The 27,024-nt window shown below is 46.4% G+C and overlaps 1 protein-coding gene across 1 annotated transcript in view; it reads right to left on the bottom strand.

Moving 5' to 3' along the window:
• LOC108933166 (protein FAM222A-like) overlaps positions 1–25,918 on the bottom strand; it is a 40,343-nt gene extending 14,425 nt beyond the window's left edge. Inside the window, exons 1-2 of the mRNA XM_018750026.2 lie at positions 24,805–25,918; positions 439–579 (exon numbers count right to left, since the gene is read on the bottom strand). Coding sequence (XP_018605542.2) covers positions 439–535 — 97 coding nt within the window. The 5' untranslated portion in view covers positions 536–579; positions 24,805–25,918. The remainder of the gene's footprint in view (positions 1–438; positions 580–24,804) is intronic.
• Positions 25,919–27,024: the final 1,106 nt, after the last annotated feature.

Raw genomic sequence — 27,024 nt, 5'->3', positions numbered from 1 at the left:
TCCCCGTGTCTGTGTGGGTTTCCTTTGGGTGCTCTGGTTTCCTCCCACACTCCAAAGACATGCTGTTGAGGTTCCCCCATAGTGTGTGAGTGACAGAGAGGGCGTGTGTGTTCCACTGATGTATGGATGAATGACATAGTGTATCTAGCAGTGTAAGTCACCGCGGTGAATAAGGTGTGTGGGCTGGTAACACTACATAGAGTTCATTGGAAGTTGCTTTGGAGAAAAGTGTCTGTGAAATAAAAAAATGTGAATTTTATATAGGAATAATGACCATCCCTATGGGGTTCACATACTTTCAATCAGCTCTGTATATAACTATATATAAACAGCAGAACCACTTGAATGAACCTTAATGAAGCAGTAGACTGGAAGCTCTCTCTTCCAGAAAGTTAAGAACCCAAAGGGGCCGTGATCCTACCATGCGGTCGCACTTACATTTGCGGGTGGTGGGGGGCGGGGCTTCCAGGGTTCTTCCAATGCACGGTAGCCGTTGCTCCGCTGGGTTCTGCCTCCTCTGCAGACAGGCCAACATGTTGCACCACTGGAGGTCTACAGCCAAATGGCACCGTGCTGCGTCTGGGGCATCGGAGAGAAAGAGAGAGAGAGAGAGTCGGAGAAGTAAGACAAATAAATGGAGGCAGTAAAAAGCGTTCAGGCTGAGCGCAAATTTCTAAGGAGGCCGGCGAAGAATTACCTCCAGTTTACACTTCCTTGAAGTAAACTGAGCGTCATGCCATCGCCGCGAGAAAATGATCGTCACGTTCCGGCTCTAAATATTAAACGCGAACCCATTCCAAGCTCTGGGTGGTACCATTTCAAACAGGGTTCGTCTGCTTGTTTACAAGGGAGACCACGTCCACCAGACCACCTTCACCCTCACTCCTGGGTGGCGCATCTGCCATGATTAATGGCGGTCTCGAACCAGAGTACGAGGCAAGAGGGGTTCGGGTGGAAAAGTGCGAAACAGCAGTCTTCCAGCCTCAGCTCTAGCACATGGAAGCCCTGGGTAGCCTATCGTGTGTGTGTGTGTGTGTGTGTGTGTGTGTGTGTGTGTGTGTGTGTGTGCGCGCGCGCGTGCATGAGTTAAGCAGTTAGTGCCAATGGTGCACAAGGGCCGGTGACAGGACTAATCAATCTCCCAGCATGCCATGCCATAAATCTCGCCTCCCTTCCTCTGAGCAGCGCAACATCATGGTTGGGGGTGGGGGGTGCGCAGAAGCAGAGGCGAGCAGACGGAATGCTGACGGAACTGGAGGCCGCAAATGGCCGAGACCCCCCCCCCCCCCAAATACACCCCCCACCCCCATCAGAACAACTACGTCAGAAACACGCAGTCGCACAGAAACCCAAACAGCAGGAGTGTATTTACCCCGTTTTGAACACTTCCCCGAAATTAAAATCTGACCTTTACCTCCCAGCGGAGAACGCCCGAGAGGACGTTTTAAAATAGTGGCTATGTTAATTAAGCTGCAAACCCAAGCACGTCTCTCTTCAACATTTTAATCACATCGGTATTCACAGCAACTGAAAACAATGTGTGACACTATCAGTGCCCGACAAAATTAATGCCTCAATAAAAGAGGTCATTAAGTGGTAGATAAAAAATAGCAGTAATTAATCGAAAAACTAGACCGCGCAACTTCTCGATGTTCCGTTATGGACTTTCTTCTTAGAATTTACACAGGAGAAATTCAGCAAGTGGAATATCGACTAAGGAGATGAACCCGGAATTTAAAGGCTGCTTATTCCAGTGCATTTTACATTTATCTGACACTTTGATCCAACACAACTTATAATATTAAACTACTTACCCATTTATACAGCTGGGTAATTTTACTTGAGTGATGTAAGGTTAAGTACTTTGCCCAAGTGTACTACAGCCAAAGATGGGGATCAAATCTGCAACCCTCAGATCCAAGCGCAGTAGCGTGAACAACGATGCTACCAAGTGTCCCAGTAAAGGCACCACTGTTGCACCCCTAGGTACAGTACTTCTCGTCCCTACGCATAACATCAGTGTACGAGCAGCTCATAGCATAGTGGTTGGAGCTGCTGCCGCCTTTGGATCGGAAAGTTGTGAATCTCACCAACTGCTGTAGCACCCTTGAGTCAGGTATTTACCCCGATTTGCTCCGTTAAATATTAGCCAGCTGTATGAATAGGTAAATAATTATGGGTATTTTAACATTTTAAGTCGCTTTGAAGAAAAGTGTTGGTTGGTTGGTTGGTTGGTTGGTTGGTTGGTTGGTTGGTTGGTTGGTTGGTTGGTAGTGTAGTGGTTCGAGCTACTGCCTTTGGATCCAAAGGTTGTGGGTTTGATCTCCAGCTATAGTACAGTTGAGCAAGGTACCTACCCTAAATTGCTCCAGGAAAATTACCCAACACTAGATGTTGCTTTGGAGGAAAGTGTCAGCTATGTAAATGAATGAATGTAAATCAAGTCCAACTCATGTACTGGTACCCCTTCTGCTTGTGAAGACCAGATGCAGTCTGTTGGCCGTTATCCAGCTGTGATGTGCAGAGAAGTGTTATGAAAAGTGTTCCACAGGCCTCCCAGTCAGTCAGATGCCTGCACCTCATCCTTCTTCTGCTGCTCAAGTGGTCCCGCAAGCAAAAACAGTCAAGTACCTCAACATCGCTTTCCTTCACGCGTCACTTTCGCGCTGCTATGGAGCTACAGCAACACGAATGAAAGTCATCAGGATAATAACGCTGCGAACATTACCATCGTATGGATTTTCTTCTCCGGGGAAAAGGGTTGAAATCACGGCCGAAACAAAAAATGCGCCGATACAGAAAGGCGACTGTTCTACAGCACACAATGCGAGCGATGATGCTCATTTTTTGATATTCAATCTTGTTAAATCTGTCGCTGAAAGCGTGGGGGATATGGACTGAGAACACTCACCGCACCAACTTGATCAATTGTACATAAAAGGGAAGAGAAAGGCTGTGGGTTTGGGGGTAGGGGGTGCTGAGCAGGGCACAATTTGATTCCAGGCAGCAGAAATTATTTCCTCCGCCTTTCCCTCCGCCGGAGACGACCCCCCTCGTCAAACCGCATCGCCACAATCATCAATTCACACAACCCTTTCCTCTGGTCCACAGTCAGAGAATATGCATGTCATAGTGAGCCAGCCTTCCACTGCAGACGCTGTGCCTCATGAGAAAAATAGTCTTTTCAGAGACAGAGAGAGCGAGACAGCGAGGGAGAGAGCGCAAGGGAGCGAGCGAGCGAGGGAGGGAGGGAAACGGAGAGAGAGCTAGGGAGAGAAAGAGAGTGAGGGAGGGAGTGGGAGAGCAAAAGAGCGAGGGAGCGCAAAGGAGAAAAAGCAAGGGAGGGAGCGAGAGAGACCGAGGGAGAGAGAGGGAGAGCAAGGGGAGAGAGAGAGAGAGAGCAAGAGAGCGCAAAGGAGAAAGCGCAGGTGGAGAGAGGGGTCAGAGAGAGAGAGAGAGAGAGAGAGAGAGAGAAAGAGAGAGAGAGAGAGGGAGAGAAAGAGAGAGAGAGAGACAATGGCAAAACTCCCTTCCATTATACCCCAATTTGCTCCTACATAAAGTGCATTACAAAGTCACTTCTTCATTCCATTTCAAAAACCAATTTCCATCAATTTTCCACTGAGAGGGTGAAAAGAAGAGAGGCAGAGAGGGAGATGGGGAAAAGCAGCAAGCTCTTAGCTCCTGGCAGACATTTGTTAGAGGACAACTAGTCTTCTTCATCCTTCCCATCAAAGTGAATTTCTGAGCTCTTGTCTCACTCCTCTGAGATGCCTTTAACAGCTTTACCAAACCCACTACAGAGAGCGCAGTCCCTTTGAAAATGGAAAAAAAAAAGTCCATATGTTCAGCTGTATATAAGGCTTGACCAATATTTGACCACTTACATATAAATGCAATACAGGGAACACAAAAATACTGCGATGTACAATGACAAAAAGTGTAAACTCACAATAGAAGTGATCAATTTCACAGTTTTTTTTTTTTCTTTTTTTTCCCAGAGATGCAGTATAAGCCAAAACTCCCCAATACTCTAAACATACACACACACACACACACACACACACACACACACACAGAGTGCAAAGTCACCCACTTCTCTCCCCACTAAATCTTCTCCAGTCAGGATCCTTCAGACAAGACTATGCTTTATGGGCAGCATCAAGGGATGTCATTTTCCACTGAAGCTCTGAGAATTCTTTCTTTTTTATATTACGTTGAAGCGCTTCTGGAAGCCCACTTTAAAGTTGTCTGGTTTCCCCCGCCTGTCCCCTCCAAACACGCACCTCCTGTGTTCTGCGGGGAAGCTCTTTACGTCCTAGCAAAGCCATCTCCCGTGTTTTCGAACTTTGCTCCTTCCCTTCGCCTTTCAACTCGGTTTGTTTCGGTTCATGCGAATACCTTTTGGCAGGAGAAATGCAACAAAACCGCTATACAGATGCTCCTCTACTTACAACGGTTCGACTTACGATTTCTCGAAGTTACGATGGTACGATAGTGATGCACGTTCCGTAGAGTCTGTACTTCGAATTTTCAATTTCCATCTCTTCCCGCGCTTGCGATATGCTCTACGATACTCTCTCCCGATGCTGGGCGATGGCAGCGAGCCGCAGCATCCGCTCAACCGCGCTCGCAGTCTCCGTAGCGATCGCGCCAACGAGTGTAAAAAACCAATACCATGTCGAAAGTGTTTTTTCTTTAATTTGGCGTTTTCACATCCCATCATGTCTACTAAATGCTCATGTGTGTCTCCTGCTTAAATTTGCCGGGCTGCAGGCTACGCTAAGTGTTCTGAGCACGCTGACGGTAGGCTAGTCTAGGCCATGATGTTCGGTAGGTGCGGTACTGTATTCTTTTTCGACTTACGATTTTTCCACTAAAAAGTAACGGAATGTATCAGCGTTGTTAGTCGACAAGTATCAACGAGAATCAAATCAACGAGCAAAAAAAATGCCCCAAAATGCCAGAAAATATTAACCATTTTTAAACCGGGGGGACATACATGGCATTAGGAGCATATCCAGGAAGTCCCTAACACGAAGCAAGAGGCAATTCTCATAATTCTTCACTGTACAGATGCTCTTCGACTTTCAATGGTTCGACTTACGATTTTTCGACTTTACGATGATGAGCGGCCGATAGACATTCAGTAAAAACTGCACTTCGAAATTTGAATTTAGATTTTTCCCCGGCGATATGTGGCGCGATACTCTCTCGTGATGCTGGGCAGCGGCGGCGATCCGCATCTCCCGGTCTGTCACGCGGTCGCTATATAGATACCCCTGCATCTACGTTGTGTTTTGTGCATCTGTGTCTCCTGCTACTGGTGGGAAGAAGAAGAGGAGGACGATTACTCTTGAGGAGAAACTCAAGATAATGGCCCAGCATGAAGGCGACAAGCCCGTAATGGCCATCGCACGTATGCTAGGCGATGATGTTCGGTCGGTTAGGTGCATTAATGCATTTTCGACTTACGATATTTTCGATTCACGATTGGTTTCGCGGAACGTAACCCCTTCGTAAGCCGGGGACCACCTGTAATTCTCTTAAGTAAGACAGCTGAATAACATGCTACACAAAAGGAGGAGCAAACGAAAATTGCAACGGCTGCAGAAAGGGACAACGGGACAAGCCGTATCCCACAGACAACGTGCTTAACACAGTAACACATTGAGATTCCAGGCTATTTTCTCCCTTGTTTGGATTATGTAAATGTCTCCACTGTTCTAATATCGAAATTCCCCAATGGCGCCTCTCCTCGTCCGCTCTATCGATGACCTCCGTTTCCAAACCTGCAAGGTCTCCGTGTCTTTTAAATCATTTTCAAAAAGACAAACTTCTGCAGAGGTAATGACATAAAATCGTTGGCACCTCCCGTGACGCCAAGCAGGCGATAAGACCTCGCTTATCACCCACTATGCATTCCGGTGTGGGACTGCATGGGAGATAAGAGCTTTGCATTGTGGGACTGATCTTTTGTCTCAAGGATTTTTGATAAGATGGCTTTGACAGGCAAATCACCCCCCCGCTCCCCAAGTACTCGTTTTCTTTTTTTTTTTTTTTTTTTTTTGCAAGGGGTTGGCTTGAAAAGGACTAACTTTAGGAACTGCAGGGCTGGCAGGCCTTTATCTCTGCCGTGTTCGGCTCGCGAGCCTACAGGCCGAGACAACAGGGTCACTTTGCAAAGAAGGCGAGCAGCATTTCGAGAGCTTATCGCGTTTATTTGGTTTCAATCTGCCTCTTGCGTCGCTTTAACGGCGCTGTCTTTATCTACCGTGATCTTCCTCGCACAGCACAGCTCCACGGGTTTAAAGAAAAGCTGCATCTCTTTAGATGGAAATGTTTTCTTCTGTTTTTATAATGAGCACGCCAGTCTCCATTGTCTGTATTGTCAGTATTATTTTCATTTTTCCGTTCCGTTTTCTTTTTTTCTCCCCCAACATTGTTACCGCCGACATCAGCGTTACTCATTATTACTAGTATTTTTCATTACGTCGTTCCCAAAGGTATTTGTGGTGATTTTTGTCCAGTTGACTGCGAAGCTCACGGTTCTTGGACGTTTAAGAGAAAATTATTAGAATTTTACTTCTGGATTGAGAACCTAGAACGTGGCTGAAGAGATGAGACTTTTATCTGTCAGAGCGCAGCAGGTTTTGTCCTTGTCGTAGCTCAAATCTTGAACTTGGGCTGATGCGATACACCTCGGGTTAGAGGTTCTGGTTATATAAATGGAATCCAGGAAACAGAGGATGTTACTTTTAAAGTTTTAAGTCGGGAACAGCATAAGTGGAGCGAAAGTACGAAATACATTTACTTATCCAGCAGACGCTTTTTTCCAAAATCAACTTCCAATGAACTCTATGTAGTGTTATCAGCCCAAGGTGACTTACACTGCTAGAAACACTACTTACACTGGGTCACTCATCCATAGATCAGTGGAACACACTCTGTCTGTCTGTCACTCACACACTACGAGGGAACCTGAGCAGCATGTCTTTGAAGTGTGGGAGGAAACCTGAGCACCCAGAGAAAACCCACACAGGGAGAACATGCAAACTCGCCACAGACTAAGCGGGGATCAAACCCACACCCTCTCACACCACCCAGGCGTTGTGAGACCACCCAGTTGTACAGTTACTCATTTAATTGACACTTTTCTCCAAAGATACTTACAGTGTTAGTCTACCTACAATTATTTACCTATTTATAGAGTTGGGTAATGTTACTAGAGCAATTCTAGGGTAAGTACATTGCTCAGGAGTGGGGATCAAACCTGCAACCTTTGGGTCCAAAGGCAACAGCTTTAAACACTAGACTACCAGCTGTCCCACTAGCCATCAATTTCACATCTTTATGCCCCCATCATCATTCCTCACCTGACCTTTCCTGTTGGTGGCTGTCATACCAAGAACACAAAGGGTCACTTTAAAGACAGCAAAAACCTACCGGTTAGAAAAGCCCAGTTTCACACACTTCCAGACTATGTGTGTGAGTGACAGAGAGAGTGTGTGTGTTGCACTGATGTATGGATGAATGACCCAGTGTAAGTAGTGTATCTAGCAGTGGAAGTCTTTGGGTGCTCTGGTTTCCTCCCACACTCCAAAGACATGCTGTTCAGCTTCACCCATAGTGTGGGAATGACAGAGAGTGTGTGTTCCACTGATGTATGGATGAGTGACCCAGTGTAAGTAGTGTATCTAGCAGCGGAAGTCACCGCGGTGAATAAGGTGTGTGGGATCATAACATTACACAGAGTTCATTGGAAGTCGCTTCGGAGAAAAGTTCCTGCAAAATAAACAAATGTAAATGTAAATGTCGTGCTAGCGAAGGGAGAGGAGAAGGTAGAGCGCAGGAAATACTGGGGCGTTTCACAGCCCCGAGAGTTTGTCGAACCCCACCCCCAGCAGCCTGCACAAATGAAGTGTCTGTTCATCTCGCCTGCGAAATTAGCGGAGCATGGCCTGTCCCAGGCGTGTCAACAAGCGCCATTGCCAGGTTTCAGTAATTAGCATAGATGGAGTCATTTCTCCTTTTATCAGAAATGGCAGGGGAGATTACATTCTATATATTCTCGCATATAAATGCAAATGACAAGAAGAGGGCTTTTCCACTGTTGACACACTGCCAAGGGCAGAAATGAAACACACACACACACACACACAAACACACACGCACGCACGCATACCCACACACGGCGGAAGCACCAGCAGTACGACCTTCAGCTTTCCATCCAATCCTTTGCTCTCACTTTTATCCATACTTAACGCCGTCTATTCAGTCTCCGCTAATACAGAGTGACACGGCTCTAATATCGCTCTGCATCCTCCCCTTTCCCTCCCAGCGCCCCCTCCCCAGGTCTCTTTTACTCACTCTCTCTCTCTCGGAAACACACACACACACACACACACACACACACACACACACAAGACCCCTAGGCCTTATAACTACAGTCCTCTGCTAATCATTAAATGTTAATTCGAAATCCAGCTTTTTTGAGCATTAAAGCAGCATTAAGGAGGAAAAGAGAGCAGGGCGGTAACATCCCCCACCTGCTGCGGGCTTCCAGGCTCAGCTCCAGCTAACACGTACCTTGCTCTCCGGGCTGTGGAGGTAGCGCATCATTAATACAGCGTTACAGGGACATTAGGACTGCGAAGTGCGTCAGATGGCGGGGGGCAGCGGAGGTGGGGGGTACGGCCTAGAACTCTCAATGCCTCTGAGGCTTATTTATCCATTTTATTAATTTATTAGGCTGCCAGAGAGAGGTGGTGCATCGGGGGTTTGTACCCCGACTGGCAAGAAACACATCTTAGAATTAAAACCTAAAGGGTGAATAGCCGGTTGTTCATTACTGCTCAGCTGATTTCTCTCGAGTTGAAGAGCGGGAGGCTGCGCATCGAGGAACGGTTACCGATCGGACCTTCCCACCAGCTAAAAAACAATATTGTTCCACACGGAGCTGGTGAAAGCCTCTCGAGCTCCCGGATGCTGGATGCTTCTCCGCCGCCACTGGCAACAGGAGATAAGTGCGCAGAAAGTCCCCGGTCGGTGCTTCATCGACAAGAGCGGCCGAAAGAGCGCGATCTGACTTTAGAGCTTCACTCAGTATGTTAAATAAAATGCCCTCGAGCTCAGCGGAGAAGCATGAGTGATGTTGGCCAGAACTTCTAAACCTGAGGGCCATAGGTTTAAGTCCATGAGGGGTTTCTCTAGAGCAAGGGTCGTCACGTAAGCTTTTTGAGTGAAAACCCTCGTTAAAACGTGGCGGCAAATATTTTAGGCATTGCTCTTCTCAGCTGCATGCATCCCGTACGCAAATCGTGCATTGAAGAAAACACGTGGGAAAAAAAACGAGATTCTATTCTCCAAACTAGTCAAGTACGTGAGGGTGGCATGGTGGCATGGTGGCACAGCGGGTAGCACTGTTGTCTCCCAGTGCCTGGGTGGTGCGAGAGGCTGTGGGTTCAATCCCCAGTCAGTCTGTGTGGAGTTTGCATGTTCTCCCCATGTCTGTGTGGGTTTCCTCTGGGTGCTCTGGTTTCCTCTCACACTCCAAAGACATGCTGTAGCGTGTGAGTGACAGAGAGAGTGTGTTCCCCTGATGTATGGATGAGTGACACAGTATAAGTAGTGTATCTTGCAGTGTAAATAACCGCGGTGAATAAGGTGTGTGGGCTGATAACACTACATAGAGTTCATTGGAAGTCACTTTGGACAAAAGCGTCTGATAAATAAATATACGTACATATCCAAAACAACGGAAGCAGACACTAGAGAGGAAAAGAGGAGCAACCTGACAGTCGTTCGGTTTAAAGAAGCCTGAACTCGGGAGGTATACAGGAGAAACTGCCGTGATGCTCGAGGTAGAATATACGACCAGATTACGGGTGCAAAGGTGACAAACGAAATAACACACCAATAAAGGGTCTTTTGATTTACCTTTCTAGACTCCATATACGGCGCTGCTGCTCTCCGCGCACAAACTCCATCATCCTGCAAAAGTGCTCCTGGTCTGCCCCCGAACGACCTTCCATCCCTTTGAAACCCGATCCTATCATAATAATGAAAGGATGGCCGCAAATATTTCCCCTGACGGATCCCAAAGAGAAAAAAGAAAGACAGGAGATGGCGTTTTGACAGACACCAACTCCAATTTCATCAGTAAAGCTGCCCTTATGCATTTTTAATGCAATCTATTACTTTGGGATTAAATGGGGGGAAAAAGCCTCCCCTGTTTATAAATGTTTAATAGTTTGCATAATTGGTATCAGAGCAGAACACAACAGGGGCCTGGATTTTGATGGGGCGCATTGGCAACAAACCCAAACAGAAAGGCAGAGCTCATACGGTTCCGCTCGATTCACGGGGGGGCGGAGGGGTGAACGACACCGTGTCGTTATGGTTAGTCGCTCACGACACGGTTTAAGAGGTCCTCCCGCAAACCCGAGGAGAAATTACTGATGAAGAAGACATAAACGAAAACGTCGCGTCTTCTTTTGAGCTTTGGTTAAGCTGGACATTTATTCTGGCTTGAGCCCATTAAGCCGCAGCCAGAAACATCTCCTCTCATGTCAGTCCACCTCCACTTGTTTCTTGGTACAAACTGACCGGAAGAACCTGAAATCCATGAGTTATTTGCGTTTCATGGCAGTGTCTCGCAGGGGAGGCTGGTGGCATCGTGATTGGAGCGGCAGCCTTTGGCCCTGAAGGATGTTGGTTCAATCCCTGCCTCCAGCTACAGTGCCCTTAAACATGGTGGTTGCCCTGCAACTTCTCCTGTGCCTGGGGAACTAGTTGGCAGCCCTGAGATGGACTGGTGTCCCATCCAGGGTGTGCTCCCCCCACCACTCATGCCTTGTACCTAATGTCTCCAGAATAGGCTCCAGCTCCCTGTGACCCTGCATGGGACAACTGGCTCGTTGGTTGGAGGTATCTTACTTAATCACAACTGAATACATCCTACCTAAATGCAAACTGTGCAATTTGCCCAAGAGGCAGATATTCCGAGCAAACTGAATTAATGCTTATCCTTCCCCGCTAAGAGGAAACTGCAACTGTCACAAGCATTTGCTTGGAGACCTTGTGGCCTCCTTGACAACGTAACAGGATGATCCAGTGCCGCTGCCGGATCGCTGTGCGACGGGGGAACCTAACACCCACACCGGTCTCCAGTGGCTCATCTAGGACTGAACCTCTAAGAGTTAAAAGGAAGAGGGACAGCAGAAGCCACTTAAGAGGTGTGAGTATGTGAGCCTTTTTTTACAGCGCCTCTTCCGCACTCCTTCGTGAGCCAGCCGCGAGCTGGGAGAGCAGGAACGGAAAGCCTGTCCACCGGTCTGGGGGTTTTACCCAACCACCAAAACCCATAATTTCATTAGCAGATTTATTCAATAATATGTAACTATCATTCAGAGGCATCTGATCATTCCAGAGAGAATAACCCCGAACCCTAACAATGACACAGGTTATCTGAAGAGTGTTGCCTTGTCCAAACAGCACTGCACACAAAGGGTCGAAGGTTAAGAGAGACATGAACAATCACACACATTTACATGTATTCATTTAGCCGACACTTTTCTCCAAAGCAATTTACAATGTTAAGGTTACAATTATTTACCCATTTACAGGCGATCCCCGACTTGCGATGGGGTTACGCTCCGTGAAACCCATCGGAAGTCGAAAATATCGTAAGTCGAAAATGCATTTAATACACACCTCTGCGTGACAGACTGGGAGATGCAGATCGCTGCCGCTGCCCAGCGTCGCAAGAGAGTATCACTCTGCATATCGCCTTCCCGGGAAAAAATTCACTCGCTCACACACACACACACTGGCTGAAGCTGCTTGTCCCAAGTGGGGTCACGGCGAACCGGAGCCTAACCCAGGAACGCAGGGCGCACGAGGATGGGACACACCCAGGACGGGACACCAGTCCGTCAGAGGGCACCCCAGACGGGGACTCGAACCCTAGACCCACCAGAAAGCAGGACCCGTCCAAACCCGCCACGTCACCGCACCGCCCGGGGAAAAATTCAAAACTCGAAGTACGATTTCTATTGAATGTCTATCTCCAGCTCACCATTGTAAAGCTGAAAAATTGATAATTCAAACCATCATGAGTCAGGGACCACCTATATACAGCTGGCTAAGTTTACTGGAGCAATTTTAGGATAAGTACCTTCCTCAGTTGTACTACAGCTGGAGGGGGAATCAAACCTATAACCTTTGGGTGCAAAGGCAGCGGCTCTAAGCCTAACCCTACCAGCTGTCCCATAGGTAGGGACATCCAAGCACACCTCCCCGGGCCGTTTTTTTTTAAAAAATAAGGACGCAAAACCCGAAACAATTTTGAGATACACGACTTCGTCATCCAGTCGTTCCGCCTCGCAAAGAATAAACGTCCAAAACCGCAGAGCTACTTTACGCACGATCCGAAAGCAGAGATTTTATTTTAAGCACTTACCGCACAGGTCAGCAGCAGTCGGAGAAGAATAAGCGCGGCCCCCCCTGACCTGTGTTCGGAGGGCTCTGCCAAAACGCAGGCATACCTAATTTAACACTCCACAGAGTCGGGGCTATGATCTCTATGTCGAGTTCATGAATAAAATATGTCCCCAGGCATAAACATATGATTCACAAACTCTGCAGGATGGCTTTGTGTCAAGCACACAACATCTTCCCCTTTGAATGTTATGCATTTATATTGACTCAGAATAACAGCAGCGTTTCCTCATTGCACCTTGTCCAAAAAGAAAGACGGAAGGAAACTTTCATCTCGGCGCAATCCACAGGAGAGACTCGGAGAGCGTGGAGAGGAGGTGGTAACGTGAACGCTAAATCTAGGACGATCGCATCCGTCGTTTTGATAATAACAACACGAGGTACACGGCGGCGGCGTTTCTTGTTGAAAATTTCTCCAGCACGGCGGTAAAGGTCTCGGTAGCAAACGTTGCACTTGGTTCGAGAGAACAATCATCAGGCAGTGCTGTAAAAGCACCGCTTCTGTTCTGCTGTTCTGGGGGGAGCAGCGTCTTGTCTTTACATTACAAAGGTCAACGTATTCGCTCTTTGGAGCATTTCTAACCGCCAACTGCTGCTTTCATATAGACACGGTACGGATGGCTTTGCCAGCTATTTTTTACATTTACATTTATTTATTTATCAGACACTTTTCTCCAAAGCGACTCCCAGTGAACTCTATGTAGTGTTATCAGCCCACACACCTTATTCACTGCAGTGATTTACACTGCTAGATATACTACTTACACTGGGTCACTCATACATCATACGTTTTTTTTTTTTTTTTTTTTTACTTAAACTGTATCGGAAAGACGTATTTAATATTACACACAACTAAAATCTATACAAATTTAAAAACAACTACATTTCCTTCGGTTGGTCAACAAAAAAAGTACTAAAAAAATCTTTACGTGAAATACATTGTCACAATAAAATCACATGAAGTCTTTGTCCAATAACATACATTCAACCCCCGCAAAAAAACACACAATCCCCTGACTGGCTTCGAAAAAATATGACTGATCTACATGTTCCCCGTTAGCAGCCTAACCTGAAACATCATACCACATACATGCATCTCCGAAACATAGAAAATACTTCTAAAATACAATGTAAAACATTACCCTGTACATCATACTTTTTTTTTTTCTTATGGATCAGGATGGATTGCCAGCCCACCAGAGGTGCCTGGTTCCACACACTGTGCAACTCAGTATGTAAAAATTTCATACATCATACATCTACCATACATTTTTGGCTTCTTCTTCAGACCTCCAACCCTTGGTAGCGTGACGATGGCCTTGTAAGCATGGCGGTGCCATCGCGACTCAACGACGGTTGGGGAAATGTTGGGTTTTACTCAGGCAAAGTGCCACTAGTACCATTCAGCTCCTTCTTTTACAATCACACAAGTGCTGAGAAGGAGCTGCCACCGAAAATTTTCCGCACAAACCGAGGGCCACGGGAACGAAAGCGAAACTACTTCTGACAGTAGCGCCACTTTATTAGACGCAGTTATTCAATTAGCTGATGCTTCTCTCCAAAGCAAGTTGTAATGTTGAAGTACCTGGCATTATTTACCCATTTGCACATCTGGGTACTTTTACTGCAGCAATTCAGGTGAAGCTCAAGGGTAGGTGGTAAAGAGGCGATTCAAACCTGCGGCTTCTACGTCCAAAGGCTGCAGCTCTTACCAGTATGATATTCGCCGCCCTGGTGCTGAAGATGTTAACCCGAGTTACATAAATATAAATACCAAATATATTTAAGAAAGCTCACTGCAACCAACAGGACACCTTGTAGCATTGTGGTTAAAGCTGCTGCATTTGGAACTGAAAGTTGAAGGTTCAACTTGCACTTCCAACTATAGTACCCTTGAGGAAAATACTTACCCTGAATTGCTCCAGTAAAAAGTACCTAGTTATGTAACTGTAGGTATCTTAACATTGCAAGCTGCTTTGAAGGAACCCATCAACTAAATAAACAAATGTGAACAATGTTCATGACATCTTTGATTTCATTTTTTTAGCTCTATGCCCACCTACTACCAACACCTTCTAAGCAGGTCACCAGGGTTCCAGAACAAAACCTGGACAGGAGACTCGGATGAGGGAACCCTGCTGAATCTAACCCAATAAACACCAACTCCCAGTCCCAGTAGCATTAGTGACAAGGCTTTCAAGAGAAGTAATGCTGTCATTTAAGTCATTACTAGTTTACATTTAGGACTAAATCTATCTAAATAGCCCTGTGACCTGAGAGGACAGGCCTTAGCGCTAATGGTTCACCCTACAGCAGACTTCATTTCCACAAGGGAACGAAACACTGCACGTTGTTTTAAAAAATTATAAGGGAAGGAATATCTGAAAAGCAAGATAAACAGCATAATGCAGCACAACTAAGAGACTAAATAGCCAAAATAAATGCGGACGATTGCAAGAAATTAACGGGCATGTGCTAACATACAGGGGCCGAAAGCAAAACAGAGATAAAAAGTCATTTCAAAACCTTGCTAGTTATATTTTTTTGACATACATATAAACATTTACGTTACATTACAGGAGTAGCTGAGTAAAGGTTTATCCGGGCATCATCTTAAAGTTATGGTGCATGAACTTTTATGCCTTACATGAACTTAGGCGATGATGGGTGAAGTGAGTCTGGAAGAGGTGAGTTTTCAGACCCTTTTCAAATGTGGACAGGGATTCGGCAGTTCTGAGTGAGAGGGGGAGGTAGTTCCACCACAGCGGAGCCAGAACCGAGAACCTCTGTGCTTTACCTTTCGTGCGTGGGATTACCAAGTGGGCAGAAGTAGATGAGAGTAGCGGTCTGGTTGGGGTGTAGCGGATGATCAAGTCCTGTAGAAATCTGGGAGCAGTTCTATTAATGCATTTGTAGACCATAACCAGGGTCTTAAATTTCATCCAGGCAGCTACAGGAAGCCAGTGCAGAGAAACAAGTAGAGGAGATACATGGGAACACTTCAGCAAGTCAAGAGGTTTGATGGCAGTAGCAAGAAGACCAGACAGGAGAGAGTTGCAGTATCCAGATGGGATGTCACCATGACGTGGACAAGTAGTTGTGCAGAGTCTATGAGTCTATACACTATGATTTTATTGATTAATTACTTCCCACTGTTGCAGTCTATGGCTTGGCATCAAAAAAAGTCAACAGAAATGTCAACAAGGAACAGATCTGCTCTATTTCCCATACAAAGTGCACTCTATTCGCATGATCAAGCCACTGGATTATGTTGACTTTAGATGATATAACGGTTTCTATTTCCTTTCCCTGATCTTGGGTCCTCCTTACACTGCCAAAAATTACCTGTGCCAGCCAGCAGATTACAGCCGTTTTCCAGCCCTTGAACAACACTTGCAATGGATTACATTGCTATTATTAGTTTTTCTAAGCAGGTCTAGTTTCCTGCTCCAAGAGGGATCAACTGGCACCATTTTTCCAGCTTTCCTTCTTTAGGTCTTGGGCTGAGCCAAGATTTTCACTTGCAACATCCAAAATATGAACCTTTGCCCTTGTTCGTAGGATCTTCACATGCACAACCCAAGTAAAACTCTTCTGAAGCCTCCAGGTGATAATACAGCAGCTAAAGGAATGACAGTAGCAAGTTTAGCTTAAAAAATACGTACTTTGGCGAAAAAAGTAAACAAAACGTCAGAATTACTGTTCTTATGTAATTAAGGATTCCCCCATAAATTACTCAATTGATGCTATTGAGGTTTTTGTTTTTTTTTTTACTTTGGACACTGCTGGACACTTTGGTCTACTTTCACATTTCTGTGTGCCAAGTTTCCAATCAGTCGAAGACAAAAGCACATTTTAAATTGAGCGAAAATACCAAAGTTGAACGCTATAATTAAACGGCACAAAAACTTTGCGGGAGCAGATGAGGAACTGGGTATCGGGGCGAACTTTGCAGTAGAAATCCCGCCAGGATTTGCCGACGCGATACGTTTTGAGCTCTTGTTCCTTTTTATGGTTTCCGCAAGCAGCACAAACACGCCGCTTTAACACAGCGGTGGCAAGTTTTAATTAACCTTCAGCGACTTATTGTAAAAGCACGGTTATCTACAGGGTAAGGCCTGGCAGCTTTTTTGTGCTCCCGAGGATCAGAGTGCACGGTAATGAAAATGTTTATAATACAAATCAGGAGGAGTGGCCCCCTTCCTTGCCACCACCCCTCCAACACCACCACCACCATCACCACCAGCAGCACCACCAGCAGCACCACCCCACCCCCCGTATTTTTGGATTTCACTCTGTGTAATTTTCCTGGAATGTCCTCTGCCAACCTCCTGTCCCACAAAGGCAGAAAAAGCCGCTTTGGGCGCTTGATCAGTCATCACCGTGTTCACCAACCACAGGACAGGACATGAAATAATCCACCCCCCACCCCACCCCACCCCACCCCACTTCATTGCCTCCTTCCCCCACCAGCCTACAGAAATGAAATGAAAAGACCCATTAGGCAGATTTCAGAAAGACGGCCGTTGGCTTATAATTACACATGACATCTTTGAGAGATACAGGGTGATTACTGTGGAGCTGAAGCATGACCCTGCCGAGCGCAGCACAGTGGACCGGGCGCTCTGCGTATTGCTCGCACCCATTATCCCTCCCTGTGCCCATTATCCCTCCTCTCCCTGCCCCCTCTCCAAAGCACACACACAGGCACACACTCTCCGCTTGCTTCCAAAACAAACACAGGAAGATAAAGAGAGTCACATCCATCACTCTCCACACACAACCGGGGCAGCACAATGAAACCCGGGGCCCGGCATGCCACAGCGAGGGGAAAAAATTTATCTGCAGACAGGGGGCAGTAAAACAGGCCTCGGGAAGACAGGATACGACAGTAATGGAGGGTCGGGGCGAGAGAAATGGCTGAGCGAGGGAACACAAGTGCGGTGCGAAGGAGAGCAGGAGGACAAAAGGGTGGAGCGTGGAGGAGGAGGAGAGTCCCCAGTGAAAGAGACATTATTGGAAGAACATGACAATAAGAGACTCGAACCGTACGCGTGCCCATTTACATACATAGCTGACAACTTTTCTCGAAATCGACTTACAACGTTAAGCTCCTTGCAGCTAGTTCTGCTAGGGTATACGCACACACACACACACACACACACACACACACACACACACACAGTCTGAACTGCTTGTCCCATATGGGGGCGCAGGGAGAGCCTAACCTGGCAACACAGGGCGAAGGGCTGGACAGGGAGGGGACACACCCAGGATGAGACGCCAGGCCATTGCAAGGCACCCCAAGCGGGACTCAAACCCCAGATCCACCGGAGAGCAGGACCCAGTCCAACTCATTGCACCACTGCACCCCCCTTCTACTAGGGTAACCTAGGGTAAGTACTTCGCTCAATGGTATTACAGCAGGAGGTGAGATTCAAACCAGCAACCTTCAGATCCAAAGGCAGCAGCTCTAACCCAACCACTGCGCTACCAGCTGTCGGGTGCATTAGTAGGTCCAGGTTGGGGAGCCGGGGTCTCGGTACTATTTTTACGCCACTTGATGCTAGCAGTTGGACAAGTATTGATCCCAAGTACCTCCCCACACCCCAAACCAGGTGGTGAGCTGGTCAGTTCAGCAAAAACAGCCTCTCAGCTCTGCACTGCTTGCATTGTTGTTGGTTTGGATGGAAACAATAGGCGACTGAGAGGCCGTTGATTGATCCGATTTCACCCGGGGACCCTCCCGCCAACCTGTAGGCTGTACGGCTACATGACAAAATGCACGCGTTCACTTGGTGTGAAAACCAGCTGTATACCTCCACACAACATAATAGTTAAGGACCTGAACATGTGATCATAAAATTGCCAGTTCAAGTTGTAGGTCAAACCATGGAAAAAACACGCAGCCACATTTACTGTAGCTGTTCATTTCAAAGGGGGTGTGGTGGCATTGCGGGTTTGGCCTGTGCCTGCTCTCTGGTGGGTCTGGGGCTGCGATGGACTGGCATCCCGTACTGGGTGTGTACCCTCCCCCCTCCAGCCTTGCACCCTGTGTTGCTGGCTTGAGCTCCAGTTCATTGCGACCCCACTTGGGACAAGCAGTTTCAGGCTGTGTGTGTGTGTGTGTGTGTGTGTGTGTGTGTGTGTGTGTGTGTGTGTGTGTGTGTGTGTGTGTGTGTGTGTGTGTGCGTGTGTGTTCATTTCAAATGAGCTGAAACAACAAGATAGAAAAACAGGTTCTTTCCCCATGCTGACATGTCCACAAACAGCCAATTGTGGTTCGTGTTTAAATTTTCTGTGCAGTACTTATTCCCTCCCTCATTATTTATTCAATCCCTCATTATTTATTCGATCCCTCATTATTTTTTTCCTTCCCTCATTATTTATGCCTCCCTCCCCAAAATGAATCCCTGAATTTATGTATGTTTATAGGTGCGTATATGTATGTTGTGCTTTTTTTTGGTCTTCTCTACACTATGAGGCATTGGGAACCGAAGCGAAAATCCTTGTATGTGTGGCCGAATAAATAGGATTCTGATGAAAACCTTAGCAAACACGGTAATAGAGAGGGTAGAAGGACTGTGGCGGCGTATCGGAATGGTATCCACTGGGTACCATCATATCGCTCCAGCCAGCTGTCCAGCATGGGAAAAGTCGCCGCTATTGAGGGTGTTTTTCGTAAAGCGAATCAGGCGACTCCCTCGAGATTCCGCTACGAAACGATCGTCACGAACCTCGCAAAAACCAATTTGTTGTACCGTTTGGTAAACCGAGGACAAGCCGGTCAAAAAAGTGCACGGCGACCTGCCTTTGCGACCCCCATCCGCCTCAAGGATCACTTCAGAAGCTGGCGAACCACAGGAAGCGCGATAACAAAAACAGCCGGTGGAGAATCGCGCGCCCGTTGTTTCGCACACAAATTATACCTGTGTAAGATATCATTTTGCTGTAACTTGGATCTTTGACAGACTGGCCCCTCATGCTAACTCGAGTCATCTAGGGAGGATATCGTACATCAACCGAAATTAAAGTAGCTATGGCATCAGAAGCGAAATTACGGGAAGTGCAATCAGGAGAATAAACCCATCCATCTTTCCAAGGCACCGGGGGAAATGTTTCAATGACAGAGACAGAGAAAGAGGAAAAATACCACAAAGCAACTCTAATTTACTTGTTTTTTGCTCAATGCACATATTACCTTTCAATGGTTTCTCTGCTCAGTTCAACGGCCTCTATAATTGCCACTCGCTGGTCGATCGCCCCCTTCATCTGTTATGTACTTAGCAGCCGGGATGTACTTTTGCATTGCCACTCAAACAACATGATCTGGATTGAGTGAGAAAGGCAGGAAAAGAGAGGGCAATGTATAAGGTGAGCAGACAGAAATCAATATTCCCTCACACACACACACACCCTTCCCCTGGTCTTCAGACTCCAGTGTCTCCTTGAATAATTGGAAAGGAGAACCAGAAAGCTCAGAGCGAGTATCACTGACTGGGTCGAGTCGTTTTTTCCAGATCTCCTGTTACGATGGGCTGGCTGGAGGCACCGCGACCGATGAAGACGCCGAGTCGATACCAATTCTGAGGTCGCCTTGCCTTTGGCTTAAGCGCATGGAGCAAACCCTTCGACCGACCGCTGCTGAGCTCGCAGAACAACGTCCTTTTATTACGACTACTATAAACCTGATTCTGAATTAAAACGTGACACTGCGGAAAAACATTTTAATACCTTAAGCACTAAATGAGAAGATAGGACATTTTTCAATATGAGGCCATCAGCTACGAAAAGCGGACCCAAAAAAGTGTCGGTGAGCCTTTCGGAAGTGTTCGTTCTCACGGTTAACTGTGTCTTGCTGCGATATATACGTGGGCCAGGCAACCTTTATGGTGTTCAGAAGGTGGGTGATTGAAGTGCCGGTGCAGATTTTACTGATGCTGAACGAGGTACACGGTCCAATAATGCTGTAAACTACGCAAATCATTTTTGGGAAGAAAAGAAGTATTACATCACAGTCAGCTGATGCTTTTCTATAAAGCAACTTACAATGTTAATCTACCTACAATTATTCACTCCTTTGTAGAGCTGGGTAATTTTTAGCTGGTGCAAGTTAGGATAAGCACCTTGGTCAAAGACACTACAGGCAGAGGTGATGTTCAAACCTACAACCTTTGGGTCCAAATGCAGAAGCTCCAACCACTCCACTACCAGGTGTCCCACAGTACTAAGAAGTCAATGGAATAGGGTTTAAAACTCCAGAACAGTGAAATGGAAAAGGGTAAACTCAAGTGAGTCCAGTCCTAGAAGGTGAAGCAACACAGGATATGTGTGAAAATCCTGTCTCATATCTGCTCTGACATCCATCCCTGCAGGGCCTGCTAGGTGGCAGGGAAAATCAATGGTAGATGATTACCCATCAGACACTTTGGCCCTGAAGGCTTCAAGCAACTTCCACTGCGGTTACTGCACTTAAGAGTTGTGAGCGCCAGTCATCTCTCTGGTCTTCCTGAACGAAAAATGCAAATGCACGCAAACAAATAAAAGCAGGTTCGAAGGATGGGCGTTCAAGGTCGAAGGGTCGTGCGTTTCCGCTCCATGCGCAATAATAAAAAGTAATGAAATCAAGGTGAAGGGGCTGCCTATTAAGGCACGCACTGCGACTTGTCCTAGAAAAAAAGGTATAAAAGGAAACTCATCACAATAAATTGACACCGAATCGGTACCCTTTCGGATGTCAGGATTTTAACCTTTTTAATGACAATTCAAGGGCAGCCGTTATTATAAGAAATATGGTAATTCCATTTTCGTTAGTAATTTTATTTTAATTTTAGAAGTCGCTGTGTGATCTTGCTGATGGGGGAATATGATGAGCGGAGCTAGTCTCAGAATTGCAGGGAGGGTTGGGCCGGTACACTTTTATCTTTGCATATTTCCACACTGCTTTTTTAAACTGTACTTTTTACTTGTAGTTTGTTCTAAATTCATACAAGTGCAGTTTCTTTGCAAATGCTTTTATATAAAGTATTTTGGCACCTTGGTGGCTAAAGAGTGAATTTATTTTAAGCCCAAGTATTTCTTTCACGCGTACAAGTCGAGCTGATGACCTGGAATTTAAACCCGCAACAATTTGGACACTTTGCTTTGGTTTTACCCATTAAAAAGATATACAAAAAAATGCCACTTTAATGCTTCCTACACCAAAATAATTATGGATAATTTACAACAAGCAGTTCCAGTTCCCTGGGGATTGCTGGACCGCCCGGCTCCAGTGAACAAGAGAAACCCAAACAAGATAAAAGGAAGCGAAATCACAGCTACACCCAACACATTCATGGATACGGCTGGAATTCTGTACATGAAGAATGAACCCATTTTTTTTGTGCATTCAGAGTTACTGCTTCTGCTTAGTCTAATGACCCCTTAATGTAATGCACCACCAACGTAATGCAAAAAATGATTCTAAGTGTGTTCCATACAACATGAACCAAAAAATAATTCCGACAGAATTATGAGACGAAACTAGTCAACTTAATTAACTTCTTAGAATAACTTTGCTCCTCTGAATAAAATGAAAACTAAGATCAATTCCAAGGGGACCAAACAAACTTTTTACTGCGGATTTAATTATCCACCGCGACGCTAGACGAATTGTTTATTCTGTGATTTGCACATTTAGAGGCACCAAGAGTGAACATCTGAGACATGGTACGAAAAAAAAAAACCCAATAGGTGTAATTCAGTGACCTACATATTAAGGTTGCCTTGGAAACATCATGGTCAAAACATTCGCTGTTGTGGCTAGAAGAAACAATGGAAGCGAATCATCTCCAAGCCAACGACGCTTTCACGGGGTCCACAAATGTGGAGCACGCTCGGAAAAGACAGCAGTCCTCTCCTTCCCACCAAACCTGCAGTCAGTGCTGCGCCTCCGGGAAAAAAACGGACTCGCCGGCACCGAAGCGAGGAACACGACATGGACAGGAGTGGCTCCATCGCAACTTCAAACAAGTTATTTTTGTCAGCTATACCTGCCCTTAGACATCTAATTGGCACGACTGGCACCCGCACATCTCATTAGAGAGAATATCTGATCACAAACCTGGTCTCTTAGTTATGACCCCTACGACTGGTTATAAACAGGACGTAGGGCTGTTTGGGCCGACCAAAGGGCCTGCATCACTACAGCGTCTGAAGAGCAGTTTGCAGAAGAACTGATCTTTTATTTCATTACAAATGGAGATGCTGGCTCAGCGTTAACGAAGGGGAAACGCATTCTTAGAGAAGGAAATGATGCCGGGAGGAGAGTGGCAAGGTTCTCCTTGAATGGGGACAATTCCCAGGCGGGCAGAGGCCCCTCGAGTCACTGCATGTCCTGCAGCAGCACCCGGCATTCGAGGCCAGGAGCCGAGATCCGACGTCAAAGCCTGTAGCGATAAAGCAGGGAAGCACACGTGACAGTCATGGCCTCTGTCAACTGGGAATCAGAAGACATCCAAATCACATTATCTGAAACGGGAGTCACTGGAGGGATGTCCTGAAAAAAAAAATGTCAAAGCCTACTTTTTATTTTAATTAACCCCGTTTCGACATCATAGGACAAATGCCAATCTTCCTCAGATGACTTCTGTGACTTAAGTGAAGGTTAAAATGTAAAACTGGGTATTTGAAACGCACAAGTCAATTATCTAAATGGGTGCGTTCAATTGCTATTTCTGGAAAAGGGTTTTCCACCAAACTTCTCAGCTCCCCAGATTGATCAGAACCAAACTTTGAGCTGGAGGTTCGAACTGATAGAAGGAAGCTGCAAACCACAACCCACTGATTTGTTTTAAACGGGAAACTGTGCAGTAGGGGGCGTACTGGTTAGAGTCCTAGCCCCGAAAATCCTGTTTGAACCCTGCTGTACCATCCTTCATCAAGGTATGACCGTGAACGGATAGATAAAGATGACCATGATGTATAAATCAGTAAATTGTTGTTAAATTAACACCATAAATTTTGTTTCTTTGCAAAAATAAAGGTTAGATAATCAGAAGCCATTCAATTTACAATTTATTATATTCGAAATCTGATGCATCTCAAAAGTAAATAAAATAAAAAGCGATTATTAATATGAAAACAATTTCAAATAATGTGGTAAACAGTTTAGAAACGAGAGTTTATATCATCCAACAACAACATGGTAAATAAAACTAGAGATATGGAAATAAATATTGGTTTTTCAACATAAAGTGTGTTTTACATTAAATGTTGGATATAATTAAGCAAATTTTTCGGAGTTTTTTTTCCCAGTCTGGAGCAAACGAGGATGTTTAACGTTTCTCTTAACTTAAAAAAAAAAAAACAAAAAAAAAAAAATGTAGCAACATAAAAACCGACACGTTCCGACATCCGTGCTGCGCGTTACAGTGATACAGTGGAAAAGGCAGAAATAAACTTAGTGTCACTTAAACCACATTTTAAAAACACCTCCTAAGCCTCATATTTACGGACTGTAAACTGCGGCAGTTTACTATGTACCCAGACCCTTAAATCTGCCCTGACATATTGGGTTGTTTGCGGCAGCAGGTTGGCTACAGTAATAATAATAATAATAAGAAGAAGAAGAAAAAGAAGAAGAAGATGATGATGATCTTATTATTCGGCTTTATAGTTTATTATTAATATTATTATTATTATTTCAGATTTTGCAGCTGTATGGGGAAATCAATGCTGAAGTTTGCCGCAAAACTTAACGATTCGCACTGAACCGCCACCGAAGAAGCCCCTCCGAGACCCGCAAACTTGGGCTGCACTTTTACTGCAAGTCCCGAGGCTGCAGCGTCATCTCTGAGCGCAGACTGAAATTATTATAAACGGAAATAAAGCGGCGGGCGGCAGCTGCACATCCCTTGGCCGGAGATCGATGACCCCGTTCAACTCGTGCCTCTGACACGAGGATCGTCTCGAGGCTCCTCTGAACACCGCGTTACATTTACATCGTTTCACCCCGGACATCATCCACAGGCACAGACACAGAGTACAGTACCTCGGCTTCGGAGCGAACCGCGGCTGCCGGGTTCCGACTGCCGCCAGTGCCGGGAAAGGTCATCACCGCGACACCGTCCTCCGAGCGACAGTCAACACACACGAAGGCGCGGACAGCCTCCCAACTTGGACGTTTCGACAGCGCCGACCGCCCGATCGCTCTTATTTATTAACGCACGCCGCGGTCACGCGGCTACATCAAAGCGGCGCTTCGACCCTTTGATGTGTCCGCAGGGGAAAAGCAGGCGGAGAGGAATATTATTATATATTTACCCTGAACTGCTCGATGGCGCAGCTTAGAGAGCCATACAGATCGCCGCTCCGGTCAATCTTCCTCCGAGCGCAGGCGACCAGGCAGAGAGAGAGACAGAGAAGCCGGCAGCGGTGCTCTCATCACAGCATGATGATGATGATGATGATGATGATGATCCAGAGCCCGGCGAGGATGCACTTTGGGGCGAACAAGTGAAGCAATCCCGTGTGTTCATCCCCCGCTTCGGCTGCGATCGACGAGTGAATCAAGTTGCCGTTCAGTTATCCAGTTTCCCCCGCGGTGTTGTAATCCAGACGAGCGCCGCGGCTACAGCGACGCGCTCCCGGGCGTCCCTCGCGAACGCATAAATAAGGTGGAAGGCGCGCCTGCGGAGCCGAAACAGCGCATTCGCCGTCGGCTATCCGGTACTATTCCGAATTCGCGCGGCGCAGCACGGTCACGGACCGGGACTTACTCGCTGTAAACAAAGTATCAGCGTGATCCGATTTTCATCCCCGCCTCCGAGCGCAAAGCGCGCACCGCAAATCCGTGAAAATGTGGCGCGTGAGGCGGCATGTCACCGTCCCCGCAGCTTACTTAGTTTCTCCTAAAAATCGAGCGAGATCGCCGCCCGCAGATGCCGAGACGGGAATATAAATGCGCGTCCGCGAAAACACCGGACGCACTCGAGTCGCTGCTGCCCTCAGTCACACAACAATGTCCCTGGAAATTGAGATGACACTCACTCCGGTGTGTGTTTTCAAGGCAAAATCCTGGCCGAAGGCAGACGCAACGACTAAAAAGTCGCAGGGGCGAAATTATGCTCTTTCTTTTTCCACCACAAACCCTGATTGTCGGAAATCGGGTGCCAGCAAAATGATCCTCGTCCGTTTATTTGTAAGACATCCGAGTCCCTGGGTAAGATGGGATCCGAAATCCTGAGATGGGGGGTGGGGGGGCTGCAGCGCGGGCTGTTCACAAGGTTGCGATCTCAAACGACTGGACCGGTGTGTTCGCCGGTGTTTAACGACATGAAGCGGAACGCGCGGGGGTCTGCTGTGAACAGTCCGGCCGATCCGCGCAGCTCCCTTCCGTGTCCGCGGCTCCTTCCCTCGGCGCCGGGCTGCAGAAAACTGTGGCCACCCGGAATAACGCGTTCTCACAGTTTCATAGTCCGCCCTCGGACCAATCAGAGAGCAGAGGCGACTGAAACGGTCCCACGGGTCAACCAATCGCGAACTGCGGTGGGCGGTAACCGCGGTGACACAATCGGCGTCAAAAATGGCAATTTCAAAAGCCCGGGGCTGCTCTCAGATCAATCGCTGCCAAAAGTAGCTTACGTTTCTAATCGCAAAATTGTTTTTTTTTTTTTTGTTAGGGGCCCTGAAATATCCATCAGATTTCCATAAAAAAATGAGTACAAGTGTATTTGAGATACAAACTGTAACAGATTTATAAGAAATCTTACAATATTAAATACTTAGCTTTCTTTTATGGATATCAATACTTAATACGGAATATATATGGATCAACGAATTTGGCAAATTTTTAAGTAACGCAGTGCGTCAATTATCACACATTTACCGTGCCTGTAAATACACCATGAAGAGGTAGAAATATAGTGTTTCTGTTGTGCTTGTTTTCATAAATATCTGGCTCGGGGAGTGCAGTAGTAGCTTTAATGTGGTAAAAAGGGAGTTTAAGTCTTGGAAGGGTTTCTGCTTAAGTATTCACTGAAACTTACATATCCACAGTTCAGCAGGTAAATTTGCTTGCTAAGCGTGTAACTGATGAGCTGCTCCTTGGAACAACATGACACCAGAATGCACTGCCTGCTGATCTTTTTAAGCAAATGTCTACTTACGAATCAGGGCACAGCAAAAACAGCATTTCTACCACCCACATTTGAAACACGGCAGCGCACAAGGGCCGACATAACAGATCTCCACCATTTCTCTGGACATAATTTGCTTTATCCGCTGCCAGGCTATTTGGTGTTACTGCAAACGGGCTCTTGACATTTCTTATAGATGTTTCCTCTCAGGTGATTTTTTTTTTTCCACTTGCTCCAGTTTCAAATTCTGCATAGTTAAAAATTTGAACAGTTCAGAGGTCAAGTAGTCAACAAACGAGAGTGGTAACAAAAAAATCCATAACAGCAGAAGTGCGGAGAGGGGAGATAGGATTGATTTATATCCCATCGATCTGTGGGAGCGCTCTGCTGTGCCTCGGGCCACAGT

The sequence above is a fragment of the Scleropages formosus genome, chromosome 6 (assembly GCF_900964775.1).
Source record: "Scleropages formosus chromosome 6, fSclFor1.1, whole genome shotgun sequence".
Classification (NCBI taxonomy): Eukaryota; Metazoa; Chordata; class Actinopteri; order Osteoglossiformes; family Osteoglossidae; genus Scleropages; species Scleropages formosus.
The sequence above is the reverse complement of the archived record's forward strand: the minus strand, read 5'-3'. Positions and strand labels throughout refer to the sequence as shown.